The sequence below is a fragment of the Lepidochelys kempii genome, chromosome 4, assembly GCF_965140285.1.
Source record: "Lepidochelys kempii isolate rLepKem1 chromosome 4, rLepKem1.hap1, whole genome shotgun sequence".
Lineage (NCBI taxonomy): Eukaryota > Metazoa > Chordata > Testudines > Cheloniidae > Lepidochelys > Lepidochelys kempii.
Window position 1 is genome coordinate 66,320,273 of NC_136383.1, and position 15,011 is coordinate 66,335,283.

A 15,011-nucleotide genomic window follows, 5' to 3' on the forward strand; every position below is an offset into this window, starting at 1 on the left:
AACAAGGACAAGTGCAGAGTCCTGCACTTAGGACGGAAGAATCCCATGCACTGCTACAGACTAGGGACCGAATGGCTCGGCAGCAGTTCTGCAGAAAAGGACCTAGGGGTTACAGTGGACAAGAAGCTGGATATGAGTTAACAGTGTGCCCTTGTTGCCAAGAAGGCCAATGGCATTTTGGGCTGTATAAGTAGGGGCATTGCCAGGAGATCGAGGGACGTGATCATTGCCCTCTATTCGACATTGGTGAGGCCTCATCTGGAGTACTGTGTCCAGTTTTGGGCCCCACACTACAAGAAGGATGTGGAAAAATTGGAAAGAGTCCAGCGGAGGGCAAGAAAAATGATTAGGGGACTGGAACACATGAGTTATGAGGAGAGGCTGAGGGAACTGGGATTGTTTAGTCTGCGGAAGAGAAGAGTGAGGGGGGATTTGATAGCTGCTTTCAACTACCTAAAAGAGGGTTCCAAAGAGGATGAATCTATACTGTTCTCAGTGGTAGCAGATGACAGAACAAGGAGTAATGGTCTCAAGTTGCAGTGGGGGGAGTAGGATATTAGGAAAAACTATTTCACTAGGAGGGTGGTGAAACAGTGGAATGCGTTACCTAGGGAGGTGGTGGAATCTCCTTCCTTAGAAGTTTTTAAGGTCAGGCTTGACAAAGGCCTGGCTGGGATGATTTAGTTGGGGATTGGTCCTACTTTGAGCAGGGGGTTGGACTAGATGACCTCCTGAGGTCCCTTCCAACCCTGATATTCTATGATATCATTGAAAGACTCCTTGATCAGATGAGAGCAGTTATAATGGAATGAAAAATTAAATCATCATATCTAGAGATGAACACAGATAAAAAAGAAAATTAAGCCTCCAATCCTACAAACACTTAGGAATATGCATACCGTTAGCACGAGAGTCCCCTTGATTTCAGTTAGAATACTCACGTGCTTAAAGTTAAACACATGCCTGAATGTTTGCAGGATCAGGGCCCAAGATATTACCTTAAAATAATAAATGCATATAAATTCTTCATGCCTCTAGGGACCATAGACTCTCTCCTGCACATTCCTCTTGTATCTAGAGCTGCAATGATATTGACCAATAAACATAATTTGGGAAGATTGGAGTTTTTATTTAATTAAGGAAAAACCACACATTCTACCCGTCAAGATACTGCACTAAGTGAATGTCTCAGACAGTTGTTAAACAGGACTTTCAGACCTCCAGGAGCAGTTGCTATTCATTGGGAGCGTTATAAAAAATATCATTCCAGTTTAAATATTTGCAAGTAGGGGGTGTTTTAACCTAGCCCTGAAATGACATTAACAATTAAAAGATTAATTTAGCAACACTTTTCCTTTCTTGAAAAGTGAATTTATTCTTTATAAACCGTAAATGTATGGGCTACATTTGGATTATACCAGTTACACAATGTAAATGCAGCGTCATACCATTAATATTAATGGTGCATTTACACCGATATACTGGGTCAGAATTTGGTGTCTTTTCTCGACTCTTAGACAAACTCCTGAATAAAGATTACTATTTATTTAATTAGCTGGATTGTTTTAAAAATCTAAATTCACTATCCTGAAGGACATTTTCAATCTCTCTCCCTTAGATCTTCAGAGACTAAGGGTGGGGACACAGAGCTACAATAATAGTTTTCAGAGTAGCAGCCGTGTTAGTCTGTATTCGCAAAAAGAAAAGGAGTACTTGTGGCACCTTAAGAGACTAATCAATTTATTTGAGCATAAGCTTTCGTGAGCTACAGCTTGGCTACATCAGATGCATCCAATGAAGTATGCTGTAGCTCACGAAAGCTTATGCTCAGATAAATTTGTTAGTCTCTAAGGTGCCACAAGTCCTCCTTTTCTTTATAATAATAGTGTTAGAAACAGGTGTAATATGCTATGTGACCTTATCCACACTTTGTCCATGAGGCATGGGCTTTGGTGAATATTCTTTGCATCTGTCTAAGGGATGTTTCTTCTTTGTGTTGCAGGGGAGCCTGAATTTAAATATATTGGGAATATGCACGGGAATGAAGCCGTTGGAAGGGAGCTGCTCATTTTCTTAGCTCAGTACCTATGTAATGAATACCAGAAGGGAAATGAGACAATTATCAACTTGATCCACAGCACACGCATCCACATCATGCCATCCTTTAATCCAGATGGGTTTGAGAAGGCAGCATCCCAGGTTTGTAAGCCAAGGTATACAAGGATTGTAATCACGATCTGTATCTACCTTAGACTCAGTGAAAAACACCACTAATAGAACAAGCTCAGAAATATATGAATTTTCACTGCAATGACTGTTGACGAGTCCACCTTACACACTATTTTTAATAGTACAATACATTGTAATTGTCCTCTTTAATAAGCTATATGATAGAGCTAGGCAAATACTGCAAAAAATTGTCTCCAAATATTCATTTTAGTTAAACTAATTCACTGTATTCATGATCTTTCTGTTGTCACATTTCATAAATATTCTACATATAAGTTTACTGACCAGAATGTTTTCCCCCCAAACAGCAAATTTTAATGGAATATTGCAAAATATTGGTGGAAGGGTAAGTTTAAGTAATAATTAAGAGTATTCTCACTGGAAACCTGATTCTAAGAATTACATCCATCCAATCAGGGAACAGAAACATACCATGTGACCTATATGTCTCATAAAACTGCTTTAATTTCAAATATCAGAGACTCTGAACAAGCTTCTTCTAAAAAAACAACTACTGACCAAGACGTATTCAGCAAATTTAGGATAATTTAGGATAATGAATACAGTCAAGAAAATTGTGATCTGTTCATGCAGATCTAAAATTGTATTAATGGATTACTCATGGATATTTCATCCACCAGTTCTACACTTACGCACACTCGTAATTTTACTCCAATGAATATACCCGTTGAAATGAATGGGACTACTGACATGCTTAAAGTTAAATATCTGCAGAAGTGTTTGCAGGATTGGGGTTTTAGTGTATGGTCACTACTGAGAACTATAATTGCACCTTTAATAAAGATGTGATCGTTTTTATGATTTATAATATAAAATAATATCAAATAGCTATAGTTTAGTTCGCTAACACCATATATTTTCATTAGACTTTGAGTACATTAAATTGTAAAGATTACTGCTAAAGTAATTTTGAAACTTCCCACATGAAAGCTGTATATATTATTAAATAAGCAAGATTCAGTTTCTTAAAAATATTGTTAAACTCATGGAAATGAAACACTTGTGTTTGAATCGGTTACCATCACTGTTTCCCCAAAATGTTCAGTATTCGTGCTCCCTCTAGTGGCAGTAAAGGGGAAGGTATATTTCCCATAAATTACCAGCTGGTCAGTATGTCCTACTCATGTTAAATCACTTTTTGTAAAACTCTGGTTTAAAATGGGAAAGAACCCCTTTTCTGCCTTCAGGAAGAAACTCCCAACAATGCTTTACATGTATTGTTTTAGTGTTACTTGAATTTTATTTGTATAGTGCTACTGTACACAGAGCTTTATGGCAAGTTTGATACACCCCACAAATTAAACCAAAATGATATCTTTGCCATGAATTTTCCATTAGCTAAAGTCATAATGAGCGAGAATACAAATAATCATCAGAAAGTAGTTATGTACACGCTGTCACTGGTCAGCTTCAGGGAACAGATATGTTTTTTTAATGGAAATTGAAAGCATCATAGCCAAATCTGGAAGTTCCTGCTAATGCAAAACTCACATTGTTCCTGATTCCTGAGAAATTCTGAACAGCCGCAACTCTTCTCTGGATGAGGAACATTGACTTTCATAGGAGTTTGTCTGCATAAGAACTTTAGTATTTGATCTTTTAGAAATAATGTGACCTGAAGCAGGATAATAGAAATTTGAACTTTTTGCCATGTAAGGCTGCCCTTCCTAAGAGAATTTGCCTTTAACCTCAGCATTAAGCTACTAACACTCACTGATCTGCAATAATCCAACTCTAGGGCCAAATCCTGAAGTCCTCACACAGTGCAAACTCACATAAAACACTGTTGACTTCAGTGGGAGTTTTGCCTTAGTAAGTGATGACTGAAGGCTTTGGTCCAGGGTGCAAATTTATTTTAGGTTTGTGCTGATTCTTTCTGCATAACATCTCAAAATTACAGCCTTCCCTGTCCATCATACAGATAAAACTCTCATTCAAGCTGTCATCATTTTGTGTCTCAGTTACTGCAACATCCTGCTCCCTGACCTTGGTAAATGGAATCTTGCCATGCTCATATCCATTCAGAATGCTGCTCCTTGGGATCATTTTCCTAGCCCATGTCACCTCTCTTTTTGAATCTCTCCACTGGCCTCTCCCTTCCCTGTCACATCAAATATAAGTTGCTAGTATTCACTTTCCAAGCACTTCATAGTCAATCCCACCCTATCTATCATCTCTCTTTCACTATCAACCTGTTGCAGCTTTCTGATTTGCCGATGATGCTGACCTCCACCATCACAAGCACCTTCATGCCTTCTTCCATGCTGCCCCTCATGTCTGGAAGGTGGTCCCCTTAAACATCTGCAAAACTGCCTCATTCTCTGCCTTGAACTCCTTCATCAAAACTCTCCTTTGCTATGATGTCTACAAAAACCATGACAATGGTTAGGCTGCTGTTGTGCAAAGACCACTGCCTGTCACCTATATTGTCTCGTTTACTTGTACTCCCCTGTCTTTATCCATCTATCGTCTCTTTCTAATAATTAGATTGTAATCCCTTTGGGGCAGGATCTTTTTGTTCTGTGTCTGTACAGTGCCTAGTTCATTGTGGTCCTGTTCTAGGACGGGCCCCTGTGTGCTACAGTAATACACATAATTAATAATAATATTAATACAGATGTGTTTGTCTGTACAGATGGCCTGAATTACTTTTGTTTTCCCTGTCTTCTCTCTTTTCCCTTTTAGCCTGGTGAACTCAAAGACTGGTTTGTTGGTCGAAGTAATGCTCAAGGAATAGACCTGAACCGTAATTTTCCTGACCTGGATAGAATAGTTTACGTTAATGAGAGAGAAGGTGGCCCAAACAATCACCTACTGAAAAACATGAGGAAAGCTGTGGACCAGAATCCTAAGGTAAATAATGTCCTGTACTTTCACCAAATCATTGGAGTGTGTTTCATCCTTTTCCAAAGAGAGCTCTCTTGCTGGCTCTTACATCAAGAAGCCTATGTTTTTAAATAAATAAGACAATGTTCCGGACTTAGATTAGTTTAAGTAACAAAATAATCCATTTTCTGGTCTTAAATCTGTCAGCTCCTAGTGCACCATTAATTTCCTTCTATTGAATGTTTCATAAACTGGATTCCTCCTTTTGTGTAGCAAGTCTTCTTTGGTCCATTCTGTTAGTTCACATTCACTCTCCTTTACTCCAACCTTCATTTTTTAAGACCAGAGATCATGGAGTCATCCTTGACTTCTTTGTCTCCTACATTTCCCTTGTCGATAAGACATCCTGGTATTGCCATCTGTGGAACACTGCCAGAATTCACTTATACATTGATCTTACCTGCTGGAAACTCAGTTCTTGTTTATGTACCCATATTCTTAAATAACATGTTTGGAGGGGTTCTGCCTACTTCTGATCTTCACATGCAGAATGCTTCAGGAACCCCTACTGGTGCACTGGCATACACTTTTAAGGGGCTATGGCCCTAAAAGCCAGCTTTTGATTACAGATTTTGACAACCTGTTGATGAAAAGTGACTACCAGCTCAGCACAGGTTTAATTTTACTATCTATCCATTGTAGTTAACATACAGCGTAGAATGTACAGTGGACATCCTTGAAATCAACATTTGTTTTTTCATAGTTTTCAAAATTACCACAATATTTGCAATATTTCCTGTGCTATGTGTAGCAGGGTAAAATCAAAGACTGAGATGCAATAAATATAGGGTCTGATTCTGATCTAATTTACACCTTTTCCTTTGATGTGAATCCACCAAAGTCAATGGAGCTACTCCAGATTGACATCTGTGCAAGGGCCTAATGTCAATCAGCTGCCTTGACGCCAATGGAAAGATTCCCATTGACTTAGATGGATTGGGCCATCAGTGTGATCAGAAGCAAGCCTGTAATCTGTATTTAAAAAGGCATTAGACTGCTGGATATGTTACTACATGGACTATCAAAGTTAATTGCTGAAAATATCTGTTTTCTTATAGCTTGCTCCTGAAACTAAAAGTATCATCCACTGGATTATGGATATTCCCTTTGTCCTCTCAGCCAACCTTCATGGAGGAGACCTTGTTGCAAACTATCCATATGATGAAACTCGCAGTGGTGTGTATTATACATTAGCCTCATACATCCAAAGATGCAACTAGGATGTAGACATGCTATCCTTCCACGGCTGCTAACTAAGATTCACTTTATAAATCATAGAAGTATAGGACTGGAAGGGATCTCAATAGGTCATCTGCACTCATGGCAGGACTAAGTATTATCTAGAACATTCCTGACAGATGTTTGTCTAACCTGCTCTTAAACCCCCCAGTGACAGAGATTCCACAGCCTCCGTAGGCAATTTGTTCCAGTGCTTAACTGGAAGTTTTTCCTAATGTCCAACCTAAACCTCCCTTGCTGCAATTTAAGCCCATTGACTCTTGTCCTATCATCAGAGGTTAACAAGAACATTTTTTTCACCTTCCTCCTTATAACAACCTTTTATGTACTTAAAGTATTATGAGCCCCCTCAGTCTTCTCTTCTCTAAACTAAACAAAAACAATTTTTTCAATATTTCCTCATAGGTCATGTTTTCTAGATTTTTAATCATTTTTGTTGCTCTTCTCTGACCTTTCCCCAATTTGTCCACATCTTTCCTAAAATGTGGTGCCCAGAAAGAGGTACAATATTTCAGCTGAGGCCTAATCAGCTAGGAGTGGAGTGGAAATACCATGCAACTGTATAGTAATGAGCTATTTAAATATATTATTCATTAATTAGTTACATGTATTGGTTTAAAGATAGTTAATATGTAATCTTTCACTCTGGTTTTTGAAGATACATTTCCTACAGTTAGAAGGGCCTGATTTCAGTGGGTTACTTGGCATATAATTGGTGTAACACAGGGGAGAATCAGGTTCAGAAAATTTTATCCATTTGCGTAGGCTGAAAATGGAGCTGGGGGAAGAAATGGTGATGGGGGAGCAGCTGGATTTAGAGGGGGAGCTGGTCTGGGGACAGAGAGGGAATGAGGGCAGAGCTGGGCTGGGAGCTGAGCAGCGGGGTGGAGTGGAGCTGGGACTGGGGGCAGAGGTGGTTTGGGGAGAGCGAATGAGGGCTGGGGTCAGTTGGAGCTGGGCTGGGGGCAGAGAGGGAATGAAGCCAGAGATGGGTCTGGAGGTAGAGCAGGACTAGGGCGTGAACGGGATTAGGGAAGGAGAAAGGGTGGGGGCGAAGCTGGTCTGGGAGCGGAGCAGGGCTGGAAACATGGCACTCCCTCGCCACCCCCTGCCACCCAGTGTGCCTCCCCAAATGTTCCTAGGAGACGTGCCCCACAGTTTGGGGACCAATGCCCTACATTATATCCTTTTTAGTCATACACCAGATTTTCCTAATCAGGGAGAGGGGAATGGGTTTTGAGGCTTTGGACACCTGTCAGCGAAGAAATGGTAATTAAATATTGAGTTGTGAGTCTAGGAACTTCCCAAGCAAAGTGGTATAGCTGGTATAATAGCAAAAGAGCTTGGGTGATATCCTGCCTCTACTGAAGTCAATGGGACTTTTACCATTAGCTATTGTGGAGCCAGGATTTCACCCTTTCTGTCCACGATGTTTAACTCTCCATATCATCCTCATCATCTCTCTGAAGTATATTCCTCATATTTGGTAATTACCACATGACAACGAACCAGTAGTTATATGTACAATAGCTGACATGTAAGCAGAGGCTGTTTATTTGTGGCTTGCAAACTAAGACATTAGTGACATACTTGTTGAAAGAGTTCTTTATGATGTCAGGATTTAACTCTTGGTACTTTAATAAATAGAGTCATGGAAGTGACGTGTATGTTAGTGAAAATAACTGTATTGCAGTTTCTCCTTCACGAGCACGGCTCGGCAAGTTGTAGTCTGTTGTAAAATGGTTCACCCTGCAGCAGAATCATTTTGTCAGTTTGCAAATAGTATTATTATTGTTTTATTACTTCAGCCACTAACATGCACACAGGTTTAAAATGAATAACCACCTAATTTTGTTTGTAACCCTTGTCCTTCTTCAACCCATTTTCTCCCTACTGTTCGTTACTCTCACTCATCATATCATTTAACATTAGATTGTACACTCTTGAGGGAGAGACTTTTTTTGTTTCTTTGGTCTGGAAAATGCTTAGCACACCTTGGTACTGTAAAATTAATAACAACAATAACAATAATATTAATACTGGTAATCAATGAATATTATTATTGATATTAATATTTTGAATAATAGAAATACAGATCATATTAACATATTAAAGTAATGGAATTATTATTAAATATTAATTTTATTCTGCTATATGTGCACTCGGTACTTTACAGAAAAGTAGAAGACACAGTCCATGTCTCAATGAGTTCATAATCCAGTAGTCCTAATCTGTATGACTAACCTGCTGATCAGTGTCTCTGACTTTCTATTCCAGGTAGCACTCATGAATACAGCTCCTGCCCTGATGATGCAATTTTTCAAAGCTTAGCTCGGGGCTATTCATCTTTTAACCCAGCCATGTCTGATCCAAACAGGCCACCATGTCGTAAGAATGATGACGACAGTAGTTTTGTAGATGGAACAACCAACGGTGGTGCTTGGTACAGTGTTCCTGGAGGTCAGTGTCACTTCATGGTACAGTACAGAACGTACACAAAGTGAAAAGGGAAGCTGACCAGGATGCCTGTTAAAATATTTGTTATCTTTCACCCTACACACCCAGCAGACTCAGAATGTTTAAGCAATTCAATTCTCAGACAACTGCAATTAAGCCATTTTCTACAGTTAGAGAACAATTAAAAATTATTTGTCTTTTTTCACAAAAAGGTCTGAAAACTGTTTTATCTTCAGGTTTTTAACAAATTATTCAGAGAATAAATGTAAAAAAAATAATGGATGTATAAAGAAGTGAAATATTGATTTTACACATGCACAGTAAAAAAATGCCAACTAAACACAGTTACACTATTACTTGTGGGAGTATGGAGTAATTTATCATTACCGACAATCTAGGAGAAAAAAGAAAGATACCTGGTAATGAATGGCAGACTGCTGACTGCTATTCACTGTGGCCCAATCGTGAAAGGTGCAGAGTGCCTTCTAGGAGGTGTTTAGGGCCTGATTCTACACCACTGTAGACAATGGAAGTTTTGCCATCAGTTTCAATGGGAGCCTGTAGCAGAGCAGTCACCCCACTCCAACCCTGAAAGGGGCTGAGAGAAAAGGCTAGGCTGATTGGGGAAGCAGCCACAGCTGGGGCCACGCCCCAATCAGGCCACAGCTGGCCCTATAAAAGGGCTGTGAGGCAGGGGCTCAGGTAGAGACTCTCTCTAGCTTTTGAGAGAGAAGGGCTGGTTGCCTGGGAGAAAAGGGTACCTAGAGTGGAGCAGGACTGGGGGAAGGCCAGAGGTTCTGGGGAGCTCCAGCCTGGAAAACCCCCCAGGCTGCAGGCCTTGTTAAAGGCCAGGAAAGGTACTGGGGCTACAAAGGGGTAGCCTGGGAATAGGCAGAGGCAGTGGGTCCAACCCCCTTGCTGCTGATGAGTGGTTTACAGATTGCAGTCTGCCCCAGTGAGCAGGGGCTAGATGGTGACTGGCAGTAGCCACTGAGGCAAGGAGGGGATAGAGGGTTGGGGGTTCCAAGATTGTGGGTTACTGCTGGGGGCAGAACCCTGAGGGAGAGGGGCACTGGGGTCCAGGAAGGACATGGGGGCCAGTGGCAAGTGAGACACTGGCCTGCAGAGGGCACTCCTTAGGCTGGAGAGTGAATTCCCAGGATGACCAGCAGGAGATGCCACACCAGTGAGCCATTGCATTGCTACAGAGCCCAATCAGGGCCTTAGATTCCTGCATCCCTTTCTCACTTCTTGCCTCTTCCCTATCAGTGGATCCCCAGACTCATGCAGAGCTCTCTGCAGAGTCTAGTGGAGGTGGCAGTACAATGTGGTAGAGGTCATTGAACCCCTTTACTATGTAGGGAAAGGAAATACTTCCACTTGTAGGCTGCAGGGGCATGAACTAGACTTCAGTTTTAACTTCGTTCTTTGCTCAGACAAAACTCCCTTTAAGTCAATGGAAGCTTGAGCTGGTTGGAATAATTCAAATGAAACTTCTTTGGTCAGAATTTGCCAATTAATTGAAATGTTTGGCAGAGATGATTAAGTTCCTCTGGAAACCTGCCTAGTTTTGTGCCAGATTGCCTGCCCTGCTCCCTGGCAATTCCAGGGTCTGCAGCTCCAGAGAAGCCCACCTGCAGTTTCCAAATGTTTCCTTCCACATTAGACATGCTGGAGCTCAGGACTTTGCAATTGCAGCTCTGGGATGCTGTGAGCTGGGTGGGGTCCAGGCACCTGAACTTAGAGTAGAGAACATGTCTGTCATACCCAGGTCCCCACTACTGGGTTCAGGAAACATAGAAAAGGAAGCTGCCTGGTTTGAATATGGAGAGGACAACAGGTAGATTTTCAGAGGTGGCAAAATAGATTGGGAGGGGCTGCCAGGGGTGTGGGGAGACTGGTGGGGTGTGTACGGAGGGAGGGAAGGAGAAGGAAATTTACATGGAGTTGGGGTTGTGGAAGACTGACTTGCTGGTCAAGAATATTAGAACTGGGAACTAGAAGCAAGGGAGAGATGGGGCTGCCTGGGCATGGAACTGGGATCCAGGTGGAAGAGTAGGACGGACTGGGCAAGGAGACTGGAACTGGGAGCCAGGGAAGGAAATGGGGATGACGACTGGAAACCAGTATATGGGGGAGACTGAGATTGGATGAAGGATGAAAATAGAGGGCTAGTTAGGAGGAAGCTGGGGTACCCCACACATCTCCTTCATTGCATAATCCTGATTCATTTCCAGGCTATTGAATGAGGAATGGTCCTGTGGAAAAATAATGTGTGATCTTGCAATTAAAGACTGTATCATAATACATACACATAAGGGGGCTGAATTAAGCTTACAGAGGGAACCTCAATTCTGGCATTTCCAAAATTTTTGAGTGCTTGACTCTGTTTTAATGTTCTGTTAAAGTAGTTTTTGTGTGTAATATCTATATACAGTAACTCATCGCTTAACCTAGCTATGTTCTGGAAAAATACTACTTTAAGCGAAACAATGTTAAGTGAATCCAATTTCCCCATAAGAATTAATGTAAATGGGGGTAGGTTCCAGGGAAATTTTTTTCTTCAGACAAGAGTATATATTTTTATTTATATATGTGCGCACACAAGTTTTAAACAAACAATACTGTACACAGCAGTAATGATTGTGAAGCTTAGTTGAGGTGGTAGAGTCAGAGGGTGGGATATTTCCCAGGGAATGTCTTACAGCTAAATGATGAACTAGCAATCAGCTGAGCCCTCAAGGGTCAACACATTGTTAATGTAGCCACACATTCTACAAGGCAGCACGAATGGAGGGTGGGGAGACAGCATGGCAGAGAAATACAGAGACACACTGTGTGTGTGAGAGAAAGAGATGCGCATTGCCCCTTTTAAGTACGCTGACCCTACTCTAAGTACATAGACTTAAAAAGGCAATCAGTGAATTGAGACAGCAGCTGGGCTCCCTCCATCTTGAGCCCTGTTGTGTCTCCTCTTCTCCCCCCCAGCCACTCAATGCTCTGTGGAGGTAGGGGGCAGGAGTGCCGGGTAGAGGGTCACTCTGACAGTAGCACTCCTCTACTGCGCCCCCTGCCCAGCAAGCAGGAGGCTCCTGAGAGTAGCTCCAAGGCAGAGGGCAGGAGTAGCACTCGGCAGGGGGAGGAGGGACTGCTGAACTGCCCGGCAATTGATAGCCTGCTGGATGGCTGCCGCACAGGGAACTTAAGGGAGCTGATGGGGGGGAGGGGGGCTGCCGATCCACCCTGGTTCCAAGCCCCCACTGCTAGCTCCAACGGGTGCCTCTTTCTGCAAGCAGTGGACAAAGCAGGCGGCTGCCAGACAATGTTATAAGTGAGCATTGCACAACTTTAAACGAGCATGTTCTCTAATTGATCAGTGATGTAACAACGAAACAATGTTAACTGTGTGGAGTTACTGTATAATATAGGCAAGACCAAGAAATAATAGCAAATCATCCCCAAGCATAAGTCTCCTATGGCAGTTATTCACTCATTACAGTTTAACTCTGTAATATGTACAATACAGTACTCCAAGTAGCCGTGCAAGGGCCCTTGATCAACTGAGTCTGATCAGATTCTTGTATCAGCATAAAAATAGCATCTCAAAGCAGCTTAAACAATAGGCTAATTACAAATCAAGTTAAGTGTCTTTTTATGCTGTAGTCGTGCCTGACACTTTGTCAGTTCATTGCTGACCTAAATCACATTTCATGTTGCCTACTGCCGAATCAAAGCTGAGCACATTTTCTTTTGGGTTTTACCATGAGTCATGTAGGATGCTCATGCTCTGCGTATCACCCCCAAAACTTCAGTTTGTACCACCCTAAGAACAAGTGCGCCGATGTACTTTGTCACCATGTACTGCCCAGACGTCTGAATAAAGGGTTGTGCTAGTTCATATATTAGCTACTAACACAAAGGTATGTGGGAGTTGCAGATGCTCAGCAGCTCTGAGGATTTGGCCCCTAACATAATATTTATTTTAAAATGGAAGAAAATTTGTTTTGTCCAGATTCTAAACTCATTTATTCCAATGTAAATCCTGTGTAACTCCCTTAACTACAAGGGATTGGAATAAAAGAACAAAGGGACATTCAACTCACTTGGTTCCCTAGAAAATCTTGACTTTAAACCGCAATGAGGGACGTGAATCAAAGTTGTAGGGGATAGTCTGAAGTTTGCAAAGCATCAAATCGCCATTCCCAGTAATGACATAAGTCCCTCCTTGCTGGGAGTTCTACTTTCCACACTGGACATTGTCAGTACAACTTACCTCCTGCCATTAATGTACAATGTGACTACTACATTATAGTAAAAGGTAAAGTCTGTCCCCCATACACAGAGCCTCTTAATAGCCCCTCTCTTCCAGGAGGGTGAGAGGTAGTGGCTAGAGTGACACAGGACACCTGGAACAGGAGAGGCCATTTCCTCTCCAGAATTTCAGTTACATGTGCACCATCTCAAGGATCTTTTATTATTCACTTTTTTCTCTTTGCGATGAGAAGGATGGAACGATCAGTCAGCTATGGTGAAAGAGACAATGGGAGGGAATGGTTAAGGGGCAGTTTGTTTAAAAGTGTAACTAGAAAGAGGTGTGCCTTGGTAAGACACTTGGCTGGGACCAAGGAGACGTCGGTTCAGGTCCTGGCTATGCCACAGATATCCTGTGTGACCTTGGGCAAGTCATTTAGTCTGTATGTGTCAATTCCCTATCTGTAAAATAGGGATGATGATACTTTCTCTCTCTCTCTCTCTCGTAAGCTTTCTGGGGCAGGGATTGTCTCTTCCTATCTGTATTGCACATAACATGATGAGCTCAAATTTTATTTCGGCCTTTAGGTGCAACCTCAGTACAAATTAAGGAGGACACTTCAGCTGAAAAGTGGCAGATTCAAAACTTTATGAAAGAAAAGGCTTTCACACACCACAGTTAGTCTGTGGAACCCATTAGCACAGCCTGGTAGAGAATGGAACTTCCTACATGCGAATGAGTTTTGAATGATATGAGTCTATTTGCTCAGATCTCTTTGCAGAACCTGGGCCATAGCTGAGAGCTTCGGGTAAAAAACAAACAACCTCTCTCCCCTATTTTTTAAAGAATAAAATAAAAACAGAGAAATTCTACAGCAGATATTTTCTGTTGTGTCCAAATGGTCTCTAATGTAATCATGGGAAGGCAAATTGGACTTTGGAATAAATGAAGGTTTTGCCTAGCTACTAGAGGCTATAGAAGTAGGATACAAACAAATCATGAAATTTGAAAGTCATGGTTTGACATGTAACATGAATTCAGTCACACTGCATGCATGGGACCAGATTCTCCACTGTGCCCACCATGAAGGAGCAGGATGGCATCAGGAAGCTGACTGCAGTTCCCTGATTCTGAGGCCAGTTTTGAGATCCCAGTCACAGTGGAATTTAGATCAGCCTTGGGACTACTGTAATTGCCCTTTGGCAATAATTCACCTGGGGATTGCCAGAGTATACTGTACTTCAGCCAGGCTTCTTCCTGTCCCTACACTGAAAACCACAAGGAGGAGGCATAGGAATTGGCTATACAAACCCTGTGCTCACTGCGAACTCCCCCACACTGGGTGAATCCTCATCCAGGGAAACATGGCTGGCTTCCACTCCTCTTTGTGCAGTGTGAGTGGTGCAGAGGAAGTGGAGTGGGTGTCACAGAAACTGGTCCAGTGAATTTAATGACTCACTGAGGTCAGGCAGATGAACATTTAAATACATAGCTAATCAAAAATACTACTGTACATTTTTAAATTCTCCTAATTAAAGTTGCATTAACAATGTTTTTCATTTATCACATTCAAGTCTATTCCCCATTTCTTTTACTCTGGTGCTGAGTTTGAAAGAAAAAACCCCCCAAAAACAAGAGAAATAAATGCAATAGCTGATTGGAAATTACAGGCCTCCCTTCCTGACTCTCCCACCCCAGTTGAAAATTTCAGTGAAAATGAAAACATTTCATTTTGGGGGTGAGGGTTGTTTGTTTGCAGATAATCATTGAAGAAGGTAGACCCTAAAAATTGTGACGAAAAACACTTTTTTTGTTAAAAAGAAAAATTTTGACCAGATAAATATCTCTTTCAAAGTATTTATGTGATACTTTATTCGCTTTGTCATTAGCTGTCATTCACAGGTTTACAGTGCACATAATGGTCAGT

The 15,011-nt window shown here is 41.6% G+C and overlaps 1 protein-coding gene across 1 annotated transcript in view; it reads left to right on the forward strand.

Annotated features, from left to right (window-relative positions):
* CPE (carboxypeptidase E) overlaps positions 1-15,011 on the forward strand; it is a 90,052-nt gene that overhangs the window by 65,232 nt on the left and 9,809 nt on the right. The window contains exons 2-5 of the mRNA XM_073341557.2: positions 2,003-2,199; positions 4,936-5,103; positions 6,195-6,312; positions 8,653-8,835. Coding sequence (XP_073197658.1) covers positions 2,003-2,199; positions 4,936-5,103; positions 6,195-6,312; positions 8,653-8,835 — 666 coding nt within the window. The remainder of the gene's footprint in view (positions 1-2,002; positions 2,200-4,935; positions 5,104-6,194; positions 6,313-8,652; positions 8,836-15,011) is intronic.